The sequence below is a fragment of the Felis catus genome, chromosome X, assembly GCF_018350175.1.
Source record: "Felis catus isolate Fca126 chromosome X, F.catus_Fca126_mat1.0, whole genome shotgun sequence".
NCBI lineage: Eukaryota > Metazoa > Chordata > Mammalia > Carnivora > Felidae > Felis > Felis catus.
In genome coordinates, this window is record NC_058386.1 from 93905771 (window position 1) to 93922570 (window position 16800).

The following is a 16800-nucleotide window of genomic DNA, read 5'->3' on the forward strand; positions in this document are numbered from 1 at the left end:
GCTGAACCAGAATCTAGATCAATAAAATCATAAGCACTTTAAGGTATCAGAAGCACTGTCTAGTCATATCAAATATTCCTGTGAATTTATGTCCTTTAAGTAACACAAATGAGGAAAATCTTTCTTTATTTCTTACAAGAGATCCATATATTAGGATTAATTCAAAATGCCAACAATACGCGACAATCTGAGAGAAGTACGTGGATCACCTCAAATAAGAACATTTACCTGGAAAATTACGTGTATCTACTATAGGCTTAGAAATAAATACAAAAGATTTACCTGCCTAAACTAATATTAAATGGTCCATGTTTTTTTAATGACCACTAGCAACCAAACTGAAAAATCTTAACATTTAACCTTGAATATGCATACCATAGGACATCATCATTTCCTTCAACAGAAGATTACCGACTACCTACTGTATGTCAGACACTGTGCTACCCAGTGGGAATATTAAAACTTAGTAAAATATCATCCACTCAAGGATCTCTCAGTCTAGGGGGAAAATAGATTCATTTGTACAGGCAATACAACCTTCTCAGTACGATGACAGACCCATGGCCTGGCATATTAGGAACCGCAGATGAGGGGCACTTGGGGAAATGGTAGGGGTGGTGGAGAAAGGCAAATTTCCTGGGAAAGTAAAAAACTGAGTAGGTGTTTACCAGAAACAGAAGGAAGGGAACAACATTCCAAGACGAGAGGACAAGGACGAAGGCACGGGAGGAAAAATGAAAGGATGAGGCAGAAAACCCGTGAGCAGTTCATACTGCTGGACGGCACAACGAAAGCGAGAGAAAGCAGGACAGATCATGAGCAGAGGCTGGTGTGGTAAACAGGGGCTTGATCAGGAAGGCCCTAGAATTTACCTTCTAAGTGACGGGGACGCATTGAAGGTTTCTAAGCAAGGAGAGAACCTGCTCGCATTTCTGTGTTCTTTGGAGCAGTCACTGTGGCTGCAGGGAGGAAAATGGACTGGAGAAACGGATGAGAGCAAGGACGCTATTGTGGTGGCACAGGCAGAAACTGTTAAGGGCCTGGGCCAGGGCAGAAATAGCAGAAGTGCAGGTGGGGAATGTATTCAAAACATTTCAGTATCAAAAAGAAACAGTAGGTCTTGCTAAGTGATTAGATATTGAGGTAGGCAGGACCAGAGTGGATATAAAATATAAAGGGACAGGGACAATAGCCAAGCTGAGCGTCTAGCTCAGGGTTCAGCAAACATTTTCTGTGTGGTCCCATTTCTCAAAATTGAAGTATTCAGAAGCCCTGCCAAGTACTCAACACCAAATTAATACCAATCCCTTCAACCAAAAATACCTAAAGCTGAAGTATTTATGGTGATGACACTGTGTCATTCCAAAAATGCTAGGTTGCTGCATAACTTAAAATGGTGAGGTAGAAAAATTTATAATAAGGCACAAACCATAGAAATCTAATTTCAGATGTTAAAATAGTACACAGAATTTGCAGAAAAAGATTAACAAATTCCAAAAGAATCTCAACTGACCACAAGGTTGGTTTAGGGAGACAAATGATGAGAAAATGTAAAAGGTAAATGTTAATAAAATTCTAAAACCGAACTATTAGATGGGGTGCCTGGGTGGCTCAGTCAGTTAAGCGTCTGACTTCAGCTCAGGTCATGATCTTATGGTTCGTGGGTTCGAGCTCTGTGTCGGGCTCTGTGCTGACGGCTCAGAGCCTGGAACCTGCTTCTGATTCTGTGTCTCCCTCTCTCTCTCTCTGCCCCTCCCCTGCTCTCACACTTGTCTCGCTCTCAAAAATAAACAAACATTAAAAAGAAAGAACTGAACTATCAGAAATTCCGTTCGAGGTAAAAGATATATGGAAATTACATAATTAAATCAATAACTGCATGATGATGTTCTGTTTGTATTATTGGAAAAAACCCACGTATTAAATCACTAACAAACTGACAGATGTATTACATTTTACTTTCATTGAACCAACTACATATGAAAAGTAAACATTTTAAAGAATTGCTTTACCCTCTTTTCTCACCTCATCGTTTTCATTGCCACTTGAACTCTTCCTTGATGATTTATACTGAAAAAAATTTAAAACATATACTTTACTTTTCTTTGAACATACGAATTCTCTACTAGTAAATGCTATGTGAGGTTTATTCATATCTTATTAAATTCTCTGATACTTTTGTTAAATTACCTGATACCAAGTTTAGATATATAAGCAGTTAAATAGTCCTTGGCGCTTATTAATAGCTAACATACAGTGCTTTCTATGTGCAAGGCATTGTTCTATATATCTAGTAACATTTCTTTCCTGAGCCGATCCATTTCCCATCCATTCAGGTTTGCTATCTGAAGGTTGTCTTAAGTTCTCCCTTTTTCTTAACCCACCATATCCAAGACATCATTGTCAATTCTTTCTGTAATCTCTCTCAGACTTACTTCTTCTGAATTCTTGTAACTACCAGGGTGCCTGGGTGGCTCAGTCAATTAAGTGTGCGACTTTGGTTCTGGTTATGATCTCACGGTTTGTGGGTCCGAGCCCCACGTCAGGCTCTGTGTTGACAGCTCAGAGCCTGGAGCCTGCTTCAGATTCCATGTCTCCCTCTCTCTCTGCCCCTCCCCCACTTGTGTTCTCTCTCTCTCTCTCTCTCTCTCTCTCTCTCTCAAAAATAAATAAACATTTGAATTCTTACAACTACCAACTTATCCTGGGCCCCCATTATCTCACATTTTGTCTGTAATTTCACCAAAAATGCAACCTATTGCTAAGAAGCCTACTGATTTCAGGTAAGAAAAAATACCATACTAGGTGTTTATATTGACTATACAATAACAGTAGTAGCAATAATAGCTAATGCTAATATTACTGCTTCCTATAGCCCAAGTACTGAAAGAAGTGTGTTTACATGTATCATCCCATTTAATCATCGTAACCACCCTCAAGTAAATACTATTATCTGCATCTTATACTGAGGCACAAAGATAATATGCTTAAAATAAAAAATGCTACTATGTGAAAAGGTGCTTGTTTTTACAATCAAGAATTGAAGAAATGCAGTATGACAACCACTAGTGTTCTTATTTCTAAGTCCTCCTCACCACAAATAATCTCGTAAATCAGTGGCAGATTACAACACTTGAAATATTGGGGCGCCTGGGTGGCTCAGTCAGTTAGGTGTCCGACTTCGGCTCAGGTCATGATCTAGCGTGGGTTTGAGCCCGGCGTCCGGCTCTGTGCTGACAACTTGGAGCCTGGAGCCTGCTTCGGATTCTGTGTCCTCCCTTTCTTCCTGCCCTGACCCTGCACGCGCTCTCTCTCTCTCTCTCTCTCTCTCAAATAAACATTAAAAAAATTTTTTTTTAAACACTCGAAATACCACTTGCAACTCAGGATTCTCCTATTGGAAAACCGACTTGCAAATTTCTTTGCCTGGCACTCCCATGTTTTATTTAATGGCACCCTTTACTTACGCAGCTTTAATTCCCTAACTCTTGGGAAACGAGATAACCTACCTGATAGCTCAACCACAGATTGGTGAATGAGCACTATTACGGATTACAAATACGAGACCTAAGTTCCTCCGTTGTCTCTCCAGTGATTTATGACAACCACCACTAACCTACCAGGGTGCTTTTTCAAGCTGACCTCAGACATAGTCTCAATATGTTTGCAACGCGATGTTCCAGAGACAGCCCCTGAAGGCAGCCGGCATGTGCGAGCAGACCTATCTGCCATTTCTAGGCTCAATGCTCACTGGCAGCATGTATTCTTGGTCCTATTCTACTTTAACAAAAGGGTGACATTTGCACAGCAGACCCCAGGACCTGAAGATGGTGTCAGTCATAGCAATAACGGAGAAGAAACGCATGGATGTCAAAACGGAGCCGCTGCCGGGGCGCCTGGGTGGCGCAGTCGGTTAAGCGTCCGACTTCAGCCAGGTCACGATCTCGCGGTCCGGGAGTTCGAGCCCCGCATCAGGCTCTGGGCTGATGGCTCGGAGCCTGGAGCTTGTTTCCGATTCTGTGTCTCCCTCTCTCTCTGCCCCTCCCCCGTTCAAGCTCTGTCTCTCTCTGTCCCAAAAATAAACGTTGAAAAAAAAAATTAAAAAAAAAAAAACGGAGCCGCTGCCAAGCTGAATACTGATGCAGGATCTCACCCCTAAAGGCACTGTTGGGAGGGTTTCAAAGAGGTTACCACCAGTACCACAAGTATGTCAATGCGAAGAAAGGGAGCATCGTGGGGGTTTCTATGTCGCTGGCATCTTACATGCTTTTCAACTACTGCCGTTCATACAAGGACACTCAAACATAAGCAGCTACACAAGTACCACTGAAGAAGGCCCAGTATGGATTCCTGCCTTCCTGACCATGACCTTCTTTGCCAGGCACCCCTGATAATTTGCTGCAACCTTTCATATTTTAATTGAGAATGAATACCCGATAGAAGATGACTCCTGCAAAAACAAAAACTAAAACAAAAGAATGACATTTGAGTGAATAATAAGCTAATTTTTATTAACTGTATACTCTGTGGCAAGTGCTTTTCTAATAAGCACTTTATATTATTAAGTAATTCATTAGTGAAAATAATCCTGTAAAGGAAGACACTATTCAAGTCATTTGAGGATAGAAAAAAATTAAGCTTAGCAAGGTTAGGTAATTTGTCAAAGTCACACAGTTAGCTGATCTCCCAGTTAAACACTGGAACCAAAGTGGTTTGATTTGACAAGCCAAGGATATTAACCCCTATGCTATACTTCCATCTCTAAATCCCGAATGATTAGCAAAGGTTTGCCAGGAATACAAAGGGCTAGTGGGCATTCTCAGAAGAAGGAAAGCACAGAGGAATAAAAAAGCTCAGTCTGTGCAGAAAACAAAGAGTAGCAGTATGGCTACTTGAGAAGAGTGAATTGTGGAAGGTAGTAAGACTTAGAGAAGTAGGGAAGCCTGGCGCCTGACATTTTTTAAAAGTCCAAACTTGGGGTGTCTGGGTAGCTCAGTCAGTTAAGTGTCTGACTCTTGATTTCGACTCAGGTCATGATCTCATGGTTCATGAGATCGAGCCCCATGTCAGGCTCTGCACTGACAGCACAGAGCCTGCTTGGGATTCTCTCTCTCTCTCTCTCTCTCTCTCTCTCTCTCTCTCTCTCTCTCTCCCCTCAAAATAAATAAATAAGCATTAAAAAATTAGTTTAAATAAAAAAATTCTTAAAGTGTCCAAGCTTTCTGTTATTGATACTAGAGAGTCAAGAAAGTCTGGCCCTAAAATAAAAAAGATAAGGCAACAGCTGCAAGGGGAATTAGGGATAACTGTAGAGGTCTAAGCACATTTATAAGATGGAAAGTAAAGAGACAGAAAGGATGTAGGGAAGTGAATAATTGATAAAGGAAAGAAACAGAGGATGATGAAGTCAAGAACACAGATAGTAATAATATTACCTACTACTCAACTATACTTCTAATGAAAACCTTTCATTACAAATGAAAACACAGAAAGGTACTACTTAGTTTGCATTACTGCACAGATTTGAAAGTCCTAAAACCCCAAACCTAATATATACACAGATTTGAAAATATTCTAGAAGTCCAACTTGTACTGAATCAACGCAGCTGCCCTCAATTAGTATTAGTCTGAATAACTGAAGCTTACTATATCTAAATTCAAATAATAAAGACCTGTTTACAAACCAGAGAAACAAAAAGGTCGATTCACTTTTGAAATTTAAGTTAATTTCACAGGAGAGACAGTAACTAGTGCACAAACTCGAACTCGGAACAAATCAGGTTATTTCACAAACCCAACTGGCTTCCCCATCCCAGTATAAAATTAACCATGATCATAGAAAATATACAAAAATATTTTCCTTGGAGTTAGCCTTTAAATTCAAACATTATACTATATTTATGCAATCAGATAGGTATTTTAAGGGTCGTTGTAATGTTTTAGCGCAACAGCAATAAAATACCTTTGAAGACAAATATGTATGGCATTTCGATAAATCAAATCATCCTTAAAACTGATATGTTACAGTTACTGTAATGCTTTATAACTTCTTTGTTTAGAAATCAATCATCAAATGCATTTAGAAATTCATGTGTTATCATTCTTAGAAGAAATTAAAGCTACTAATTTATATTAATGTAATTTATCAAAAAATCAGATGTTCATATTTTGTTGTGTATCTCATTAAAAAGGTTGACACGTTTCTGTAAAGTGTAAAATACATTTGCTTTCGTAAATGATTTTTAATAAGGTAATAATATATTTCCTGAAATACTTTTACTTTGAAAAATGCAGTGACTTTATTTTGGCAATAAGGACACTAAATTTGATTTAGTAGAGTAGTAATCTGCACAAGAATGGCCTGGAAGCCTAGAAGGGTTAGTCAGTATCACTCTGCTGTAGTGATTTACTTACTCAGATAATCTGACCCAATTTATCTTCTTGTTCACATAATCTGGCTAATATGTTGAAACATTTTTTACTTACTTTCAGGGGCTTACCTGAAAAACCTTACTACCCAAATTCAGTCTTGGCAACTAGGAAGCAGTAACTGGAGAGATCCACATACAACAAACATTCACACAAACGCTTTCAATAAATATACTGAATAACAACACCATTAATAATTTACCATGGAACATAAAGAAACCTTGTGGCTTAGCCATTTATATGTCTTAGGATAAAGTGGCAACAAAAGCTCTGTATGTTTCTTAACACAGAAAAGCTAAAGGGGCCATCACTGAGTGAGCCTGGTGATATTTTGCTATGAATCTCTAGAGTAGTGCATTTTAATGTTGAATGAACTATAAATCCAGATTAAGTTCAGTGCTGTATCCTATGAATAACCCTTTTGATTCCTGGGAGATGGGTGATTAAAAGAAATTTTGTTTTTTTAAATAAAGACACTTCACAGCTGTCAATGATGTTTCAATCAAGAAAATCCTGGCAATTCTGAATAATGGTTTTGACTTAGAAACTATCTCAGGGTTTATATATTTTTTTTTTACATCTTAGGGAAAAAATTGTTGACATTCCATTTTTTTTGCAGTGTCCTAACACTGACATCTTCTGACTGTTGAGGAGAACTACATATCTCCTTAAAATTTCCCAGTCACTAAAACTTATCTTTGCACCCACTTTATTTTAAAGTGGAAGACATTAACATTTGTTGAAAGATAATAATGTAATGGACATTTCAAATATTATCTCATTTGATCTCTTAGCAACTTATAAAAGAGAAATATTACAGGAGATAATTTAAGCCATAAAAAATAAAATCCTTATCAACAAATGATGCTATTAACTCAAAGAACTTTTTTAAGAGCTCACTGAGGCTTCTATTAAGACTTTATTGAGAAGTTCAGTTGGGGGCGCCTGGGTGGCTCAGTAAGTTTTAAATGTCTGACTTCTTTCTGCTCAGGTCATGATCTCATGATTTGTGGGTTTGAGCCCCACGTCAGGCTCTGTGCTGACAGCTTAGAGCCTGGAGCCTGCTTCAGATTCTCTGTCTCCCTCTCTCTCTGCCCCTCCTCCACTCGTACTCTCTCTCTCTCAAAAATAAATAAACATTAAAATTTTTTTTAAAAAGTTCAGTTGGGTTACCATAAAATATTTTTTAAAACAATAAAACTGTATTGATTTGCAAGTTTAATTTGATATTAGGCTATCCACAGTAGATAGACAGCATAGCATAGGCTCTGGGTTCAAATCCTGACTCAGCTACTTATTAGCTAAGTGACGTGGAGCATACTACTTTGCCTCTCTGTGCCTTGATTTCTCCATTTGTAAAATAGGAACGATAAGGTACTTACTTCACAGGATTGTTATGAATATTAAATGAGTTGATATTTGTAAAGTACTTAGAACAGTGCAAAGCACTTAGTACATGGTGTGCACGAGTTCTGATAAATTGTCAGAATTTATATGCTTTTACTTTACTAGTAGATCAAATAAATATCAAAATCTCATTCTTTAGCCAGAAATACCAAAATTTCCCCCACATCATCACTCATTCATCAGGTTTTCTCTACTAACAAATTTTATCGAGTGCCTTTGTTCGAGATCCTATAAACTAAAAGAGGAGACTTTAAAATCAATGTCAGAATGTACATAAAACTGCAGATCTGTAGAGACATGGGATAAACAGACTTACACCATTACTGATCAGGGTTCTACTTTAGAGTGTTTTTCCTTTTTTCCCTATATCTTTTATTACTTCATTACCTCTCACACTGACCAGGTAACATGAAGCGCAATAAAAAGATTCAGTAATTACTTGTTGAAAGATGAAACTTGCTATGACATGTAATGTTTCTGTTTTGGTCATATGATACTACTTCCATATATGCTATACTCCCATATAAGGAAACAGATCAATGTGTATAGATAACCACTTCTACCAAAGAAAAACATGAAATATGATCCTACCCATTAGTGATATAAACTTCAAATTACCTACCCATTAGCATAGAGCAATGTCATTTACATAAAATGATTATTATTAGATAAAAATTAGGCTTCAGGAAACAGAAAAGTACACAAAGACAACAGAATTTGCTATTCATGGGGCAGGAAGCTTCCCTGCACTGTTCATTTGAGTCAGAAATTCCAATAATGGATTCTGATTAGTACTGAATATTACGCTAATTCCACAGGCATCTACAAACATAGCGGACTTTAACCACAAATGAGTAATACTACAATACTTACAAAGGTATACCCAGTAAAATTTCATTAAAACACTCCTAAACTAGAAATCTGAGAGAATTCGGATAGGCTAAGCTTTCCAAATTTATCTATGATAAAAGATCATCTTAAGAAATCTACTAAGGTAGCAAGAAGAAAAAATGAGGGACAAACACTTTCAGGCATTTTTAAGAGCCATGTACACAGCATTTATTTAGACAGAAACAGTTAAATGCTAATTGCAAATATGTGTGAACTACATACCGAAACAAATCTAATTAAAGACCTTTTCTAAGTAATTCTTCTAAAACATTACTACATATTGCTACAATTAGCAGGATAGCAACCATTCATCTTTCTTGTCAAGTATTTGGTAAATCACAATTCAGACTGATCTACTCATCCTTAGTTATTCTGAAATATTGAAATTTTACCTATTTAACTGGATCATAGTATCCATACTCTTGCATGGGGGAAATCAAGACAAAATAACATATTTACTATATGTAACTAGAGTTCTAGTCTACCTTATTAACACAAAACTGATAAAATCAAAACTAATAATTACGAAGTAAATTTTGCAATTCAATAAAGTACCTTGAAATATTCTTTTCTAATCTGTTTGCTCCGCCTCCTTTCTTCACTCTGCCAGATTATAGGTTGAGATTCTGGCCACTGCTGTTCATCTATTTGATCCTTCTGATTTTCTAAAGGCTGTAATGAGACAATTTCTTTTAACTAAATAAATGAGAACAAAATATTAGATATAACAGTAATTCATTTTCCTCTTACCTGCCATGTGAGAGGTGATAACGGTGAATTAACTTCATCTGCTGAGACACTACAAAATTAAAGATGCCTTAATATATTAAAATCTTTAGAATTACCCTTAAGTATTTATTATGAGCATTATAAAGTTGTCTCTCTCTCTCTTTTTGTAGCAGAAATCTAAAGAATTTACCCATGTCTATGGTTTGAACTAATAACATAAAACTTAGCTGACAAAAACATATTTAAGTTCCCAATCACTTATATTCCTTTAAAAAACATTAAAACGAGTTTACTTAATATCATCCTATGCACAGAACTCCTCTAAGGACTTTTTAGAGGCCAAAAGAAACGTGACACCTAGACAAACAATGAAAACACAGAATGTTTATTGTATTACACCATTACCAAAACCAAACAAACAAACAGAAACTGAGTAATTTCTTTATACAAATGTCTTTTGTTTAAATGCCAAAGAGAATAGGGGAGCAATTCTTTTTTGACTATTGAATTACTGATTATGAACCTCTAACCCTTCATTCTGACACACAGGGGCTATGGCAGAAATTCTTTTCATCTATTTTTGTGGGGAACAGTAAACCACACATGCTGTTGTTAGGTAGCCACTCTGAACAAGAAGTTCCTTTGGAAAAAATACACAAGCAAAATTCCCACAAGAGCTATTATTATTCAACACTGCTATAGAACTTCTCTATAGTACAGTTAGAAAAAAACATGTAAAAATTAGAGAGAAAGAAATAAATTTTCAAAATTTATAGAAAACATAATTATCCAAAGGAGGTAAAATCTATTCTTACTAAGAGAACGTTACCAGTTATAAAAAATATACAAAAGTTAATAGCCTTCTCATATAACAATTATAACAAGCTATAAAATTTATTAGGAAAAAACTCATTCATAAAAGGAAGGAAAAGCAAAAATATGGAAGAAACTGAACTTAAACATGCATAAGACCTACATGAAAAAAAAAAAAAAAACTACCAATGTCTAGTAAGGAACTTGAATAATTGGAAAGTTCTTAGACAGAAAGACTAAGTATTATAGGTGTCACTTTTACTTCAAATTAATGGACTCCTGAAGTGAACTATAATAAAAAACCAGAAAGTATTTTGGGGCTTGTATTAGAAATGCAATAGGGGCGCTTAGGTGGCTCGGTGGTTTAAGGGTCTGACTTTGGCTCAAGTCATGATCTCGTGGTTCACAAGTTCGAGCCCCGCGACAGGCTTTGTGCTGACAGCTCAGAGCCTGGAGCTTGCTTCGGATTCTGTGTCTCCCTCTCCCTTTCTCTCTCTCTCTGTCTCTCTCCCACTTGTGCTGTCTCTGTCTCTGTCTCTCTCTCAAAAGTAAACATTAATTTTTTTTTTAAATAAAGAAATGTGATAAAAGAATTTCCAAGTTGATTTGGAAGAACAGATGATCAGGAAGAGAAAAGTTATATAATAAAAGGGACTTCCTTACTAGGAAATTACATATATTCTATTAAATTAGAGTAATTAAATACTACTAGATCCAGATTTTCCAGGGGAAGACAAGTACAGGACCACAAATATAACAACTTTTGATTTAAAAATATGAAATTTACAATCACCGTAGAAATGATAGGTTATGTAGCAAACAGTGTTGAGACAACTGGTTAACCAATTATAAAATACACACAGAAAGAAAGAAAAACAGAAGGGGAGGAGGAGAGGGCGTGAAAAAAGGAGAGAGGGAGCAAGAGAGGAAAAAAAAACCACTAGATACCTTACTTTTTATCAAATACCAAATTAATGACTAAAAGATTTAAATATAAATAAAGATAACATCACAAGCATATGAAAAATATGGGCAGTAGAAGTTTTTAAACATTGGGACAGACAAGGTATATGAAGAAGCAAACTAAATATTGACAAAACACACAAAATGTAGGAATTATACTTTGTGTCTGGCCAAGACAGAAGTTAACAGTGATCAGATTTATTCCCTGACTAAAAACACTAAAAGAACAGACAAGATATATAAAATTCTACCTTCCAAGATCCTGAATATCAGGCAAAGCCAAAAAAAAAAAAAAAAGACATTTTTTTTTTTTCCTGGACAGATGGCTAACAAACAAGTCAAACCCCACAACTGTGCCAGGTTGCTGCAGAAAGAGAGCTTCCAGGCTTCAGGCTTCAGCCCACAGACCAGGAACCAAAGCACGGCCCAAGGGTATCCGTGAATTAAGGAAACCGAGCTGGGACCCAGAGTGAAAGAGGTAGATGGAATTAACAGGACAAAGTAATAAAGAAAAGAGCAACATGCAGAGAAAGAACTTACGAACTCTCACAAATTTTCTTCAGATTTTCAAATTTCAAAATCTTCAAATTTTCAGCTGAGTACTGATCACCGATCTTATACTGGGCAAAAGAATGAATCACCAGAAAGATTCGACAGAATAGTTCTCAGACTCACAGAGGACTACAAGCAATACGGGTTCCCACAAGCCAGACCGGAAAAGCATATAGTTGATGGAGCATCAGCCAGAGTACTAAGAAAGTCTTGCCCCACTAGGGGGCCAAATCTGGCCCCAGACTAAATGTCACACTGATTCCACGTAACAAGTCATAAAAACCAAGTCCCCAAAATATCAAATCGTTGTCAAGTAATTTAACCACATCCGAGAACAAAGTTCCAGAATATTTACAGCAATGCTGTAAGATCCAGCACCCAAGAAGGTGAAGTTCACGGTTCAACCAAAAATTCAATCAGGTAATGTTCAGGAAGCTCGAGGAAAAGACTAAACATGTTAAGTACAGACGTGATGGACATAAAATAGGTAAAAATCAAAGTTCAAGAGATGCCAAGTACAACATCTCTTTCAAGTACGAAGAAAATGACACTACATGGAAACACAAAGGAACACGGGGCACTAGAGATGGTGACGAAGGGAGTAAGGATAAAAGGCGTTATTCTGATTATTTAAATCTCTTTAAAGAAGTAACTGACTATTTAAAGCAAAAGTATAACAATGTACTATGGGGCTTATGACATGTATAGAAGTCAAACGTGTAGCCGCAACACCACAGAGGCCAGAAGGGAAGAAATAGGATTCTGTTTTGAAGTCATGCAATGTATGAGATGGCCTAATAGCACTTGGGAGATAGACTGTGAGATGTTCAAATACTATACTGTAACCCCCAAGATAATAACTAAGGTATGATAACAAAGAGTTATAGCTAATAAGCCCATGAAGGAGAGAAAGAGGAATTTTCAAATAAAATTTAAAAGACAAGAGAAAAAGAAGAAAGATGGCTACAAAGAACAGATAAGACAAAAATTAAAACACATTACAAGATGACAGATTTAAATCCATTAATACCAATAATTCCATTAAATATGAGCAATATTAACGCTGCCATTAAAATTCAGACTGTCAGATTAGATAAAAAAGGAAGGTGCCACCATATGCTAACTATAAGAAACCCACTTTCTTCACAAGAACACAAATAGGTTAAAAATAAAAGGATGGTAGGGGCGCCTGGGTGACTCAGTCAGTTGAGCGACCGACTCCAGCTCAGGTCATGATCTCAAGGTCTGTGAGTTCGAGCCCTGCGTCGGGCTCTGGGCTGACAGCTCAGAGCCTGGAGCCTGCTTCGGATTCTGTGTCTCCCTCTCTCTCTGCCCCTCCCCTGCTCATGCTCTGTCTCTCTCTGTCTCAGAAATAAACATTTTTTAAAAATTCAAAAAAATAAAAGGATGGAGAAAGATGTATCATGTGCTGAGATGACTATATAATATCAGAAAAGTAGACTTCAGAGCAAAGAACATTACCAGAGATATAAAAAATGTCATTTCATAATGACCAACGTATAAACTCACCCTAAACATTTATGCAGCTAATAAAAGCCTCAGAACATATGAAGGAAAAATGATAGGACTTCAAAGACAAATCCCCGATTTGTGCTGGAGATTTCAATAGTCTTCTCTAACAACTGATAAAGCTGACTGACACTGACGTGTGCCAAGGGGGCGGTGGGGTAGTGAAGACAAACAATGAACAAATAAAGCAATACACATTCAGGATGCCAGATGGTAAAAAAGTATAAATTTAGAACGTCAGAGGGTTCTGTGGAGAAAAATAAACCCGAGATATGGATAAAGAGACAGAAGTGGGAGAGGCACGGTCTTTTATTTAAGTTGTTCAGGGAACCCCTTGCTGCTGCTGCAGAAACCTGACGGCAGAGCATAGGGCTTATCCGGTTACCTGGGGGTGAATCATTCCAGGCAGAGGCAAAAGCCTTGAAGGAGTGGAAAATGCCTGGTATATTGAGATTCAACAAGGAGGCCAGTAGAGCTAGAGAAGAACTAACTAACTAGGAAGACGGAGGCGAGAGAGGAAGACAACAGGGAGCCAGATGATGTTAGAGGTTTCCGAGTCCTCAAAGGGCTCTGGTTTCTATTCTCAATGAGATGGAAAGTCATTAAAGAATTACTTCTGAAGGGTGACGTGATCTGACTTACATTTGAAAAAATACCGACCTGATGCTTTTTCGAAAAACAGGCTAAAGGAAAGCAAGGCGGGAGAAATGTTAGGAAGCTACTGTAATAAATGAAGTAAGAGAAGGCCAGGGCTAGGGTGGTAGGTGTGGAGGTGACAAGATGTGATCGGATTCAGGGTATATTTTGAAGGTGGCATCAACAAGATTTGCTCGTGGATTCGATAGGGTGTGTGGAAGAAAGTGACGAGGTTGACTCTGAGGTTTTTGAGCTGGGTAACTACAAGGATGAGTTGACATTTTCAGAAATGGGAAAAAAAATACAGGAAAACCAAGTTTAAGAGGTACAAGGAGGGAGATTAAGAGTGTGGTTTTGGAAAATTAAGTTTCGTATGCCTATTATACATCTAAGTAGAGGTGCTCAATAGGCACCGGGTCATACAACTCTGTGGTGTGTGCACACACGCACACACAGATGAAAAAAGGGCCTCAAGGGAAAAATACCAAAGTACTATAGCTTGTCATCTCTAGAGAGATGGACAATAGGTGATGTTTATTTATGTGTTTGCTAAATTTCATAATTTTTCAACAAAAAAGCTACACTAATCTTATAATCAGGAACAAATTTAAATTATTTTTTGTTCTTAAAAAAAATATTGAGGGCCGCCTGGGTGGCTCAGTCGGTCAAGCGTCCGACTTCGGCTCAGGTCACGATCTCGCGGTCCGCGAGTTCAAGCCCCGCGTCGGGCTCTGGGCTGATGGCTCAGAGCCTGGGGCCTGCTTCCGATTCTGTCTCCCTCTCTCTCTGCCCCTCCCCCATTCATGCTCTGTCTCTCTCTGTCTCAAAAATAAATAAAACGTTAAAAAAAATTAAAAGAAAAAAAGAAAATATTGAGTGTTTTGAAGATGAGGAAAGTAGAAGTAACAGTTCTATGGAGGAGAGGCCAGGATTACACATCACAATTTTGAGGTCTGAGTAACTGGGGCTTTCTCAAGAGAATGTTAGGAACCTGGGGAGGAAGCTTAAGATGGGAATGAAAGGAAGTGACAGGGAAAGTGATAACACAAACTTTACGAGAGCAAACATGTAAGAAAACACAATCAGTTTTCAAAAAGGGAGGGAGTGGGTTAAATCCAATTAATGAAATTTGAGTAGAGGAATGTTTCTAGACTGGAGTATAAAAAGTCATCTTAGGGGTGCCTGGGTGGCTCAGTCAGTTAAGCGTCCAGTTCTTGATTTTGGCTCAGGTCATGATGTCACAGTTGTGAGATCAAGCCCCGCGGTGGGCTTGGCACTGGGCATGGGGCCCGCTTGGGATTCTCTCTCTCCCTCTCTTTCTACCTCTCCCCAGATCACTCATGCTCTCTAAATAATCAATAAACGAACTTAAAAAAAAGTCATCTCACACTTGAACTCAGAATTCTGAAAGCCCAAGTGAAAAAAAGAAGGGCAATCCCAGTAGAGAAACACAGTAGGATATAGAACACAGATATATGAAACCATGCTAGAATAAAGAAGAAAAAGCACCCTTCCAAACGGCAAAAGGTGCCAGTGGGAAAGCACATGATAAGGTTCTTGAGGTAGGCAGAAACTCACTTCAATCTTGCAGGTTAAGTCAAACATTTTCAGCTTTCTCCTGAAAGTTATAAAGAACCAGTAGAAAATAATAAATGGGAGGCACACAGTTAGATGGTTTTAGAGCCATCACTCTTTACATCAGTGCAGAAGACAAATTTAAAGGTAGGCAAAAGTGAAGAAAAGAGATGACTGGTGACTGCTGTAATAATCCAGGAGGAAAAGGATGGGGCCTAAACCAACACCACTGTGCGAGGAATGGAGAGGTTGGGATAGATGCAAGTGATGTTAAGGAGCTAGAATTTTCTGTGATTGACTAGATGACTGACTAGATCGGGAGGGGTGCCTAACAGAGAGAAGTTTCCGATGATTTCAAGGTTGCTGGCTTGGGTGACTAAGTAGTGACACATTCATTCAGGCTAACCCTATGAGAAGCAGTCACGTCGGGAAAAAGTAAGTTCACTTTAGACCGTGAGGTATCCAGGAAAAGTTATCAGTGGGATGTGTGAACCTCGAGGAAGCTGAATGTTGTTACCATATCTTACGATGAGGGGTTCTGGAACCAGACAACCTGGGCTTGAATCTTCACTGTACCACTTAACTAGCTGTGTGACCTTGAGCAAATTATGGTAATTTCTGAGCCTCAGTTTTCTCCCCTACAAAATGGGGTAACAACAGTAACGAACTTCACAAAGAGGATTAAATGAGAGAAGACATCTAACACATCAGAACAGTTTGCATATAACAAGCATTCAAGAAATGTTCGTTCTCCCTGTATTTCAATACTCAGCCTACCCCTAGCCTCGGACCTCTACACTCCTGGGGGAATGACCCAGGAGTTGAGCCTGATGCAAATTTTCAAACCGCCATAAAGAATAAATCGAAACTTTCAAAGTCTTCTAGTTCTGTGGAATTCATATATATTAACTTAGACCCTGTATTCATGTAGAAGAATTTAGTAAAACCCAATTGAAATGAAACGAAAAAGGGAACAGTAACAGAGAATAAACACAATGATGAAGAAAAACATTATTCCTGGCAGTAATAGTAATCCAATAAATGGTTTGCTGAATTAATAAATGAATAAACGATTCTATCACCAAGACAGAATGCAGGTATGAGCACAAAAAGAGATCAAACAAGCATTTTTGGATCCGTTTGTATGAAAAGTAAATTCAACTGGTGCTGTCAACACATTTCCCCATTAAATTATCTAGTTATATTAAATCTATATCATTTATTCAATTAAAGCCCACACATGGGAACATCACTGTTAGAGAATCAAGTTTCATT

General features: G+C 37.8%; 1 protein-coding gene across 3 annotated transcripts in view; it reads right to left on the reverse strand.

Annotated features, from left to right (window-relative positions):
- The window catches only part of LRCH2 (leucine rich repeats and calponin homology domain containing 2), a 100506-nt gene that overhangs the window by 20881 nt on the left and 62825 nt on the right, over positions 1–16800 (reverse strand). For all 3 annotated transcript variants that reach the window (XM_023248878.2, XM_019824197.3, XM_004000812.5), the window contains 3 exons: positions 9478–9526; positions 9283–9399; positions 2026–2070 (listed from right to left, as the gene is read on the reverse strand). In XM_023248878.2, coding sequence (XP_023104646.1) covers positions 2026–2070; positions 9283–9399; positions 9478–9526 — 211 coding nt within the window. The remainder of the gene's footprint in view (positions 1–2025; positions 2071–9282; positions 9400–9477; positions 9527–16800) is intronic.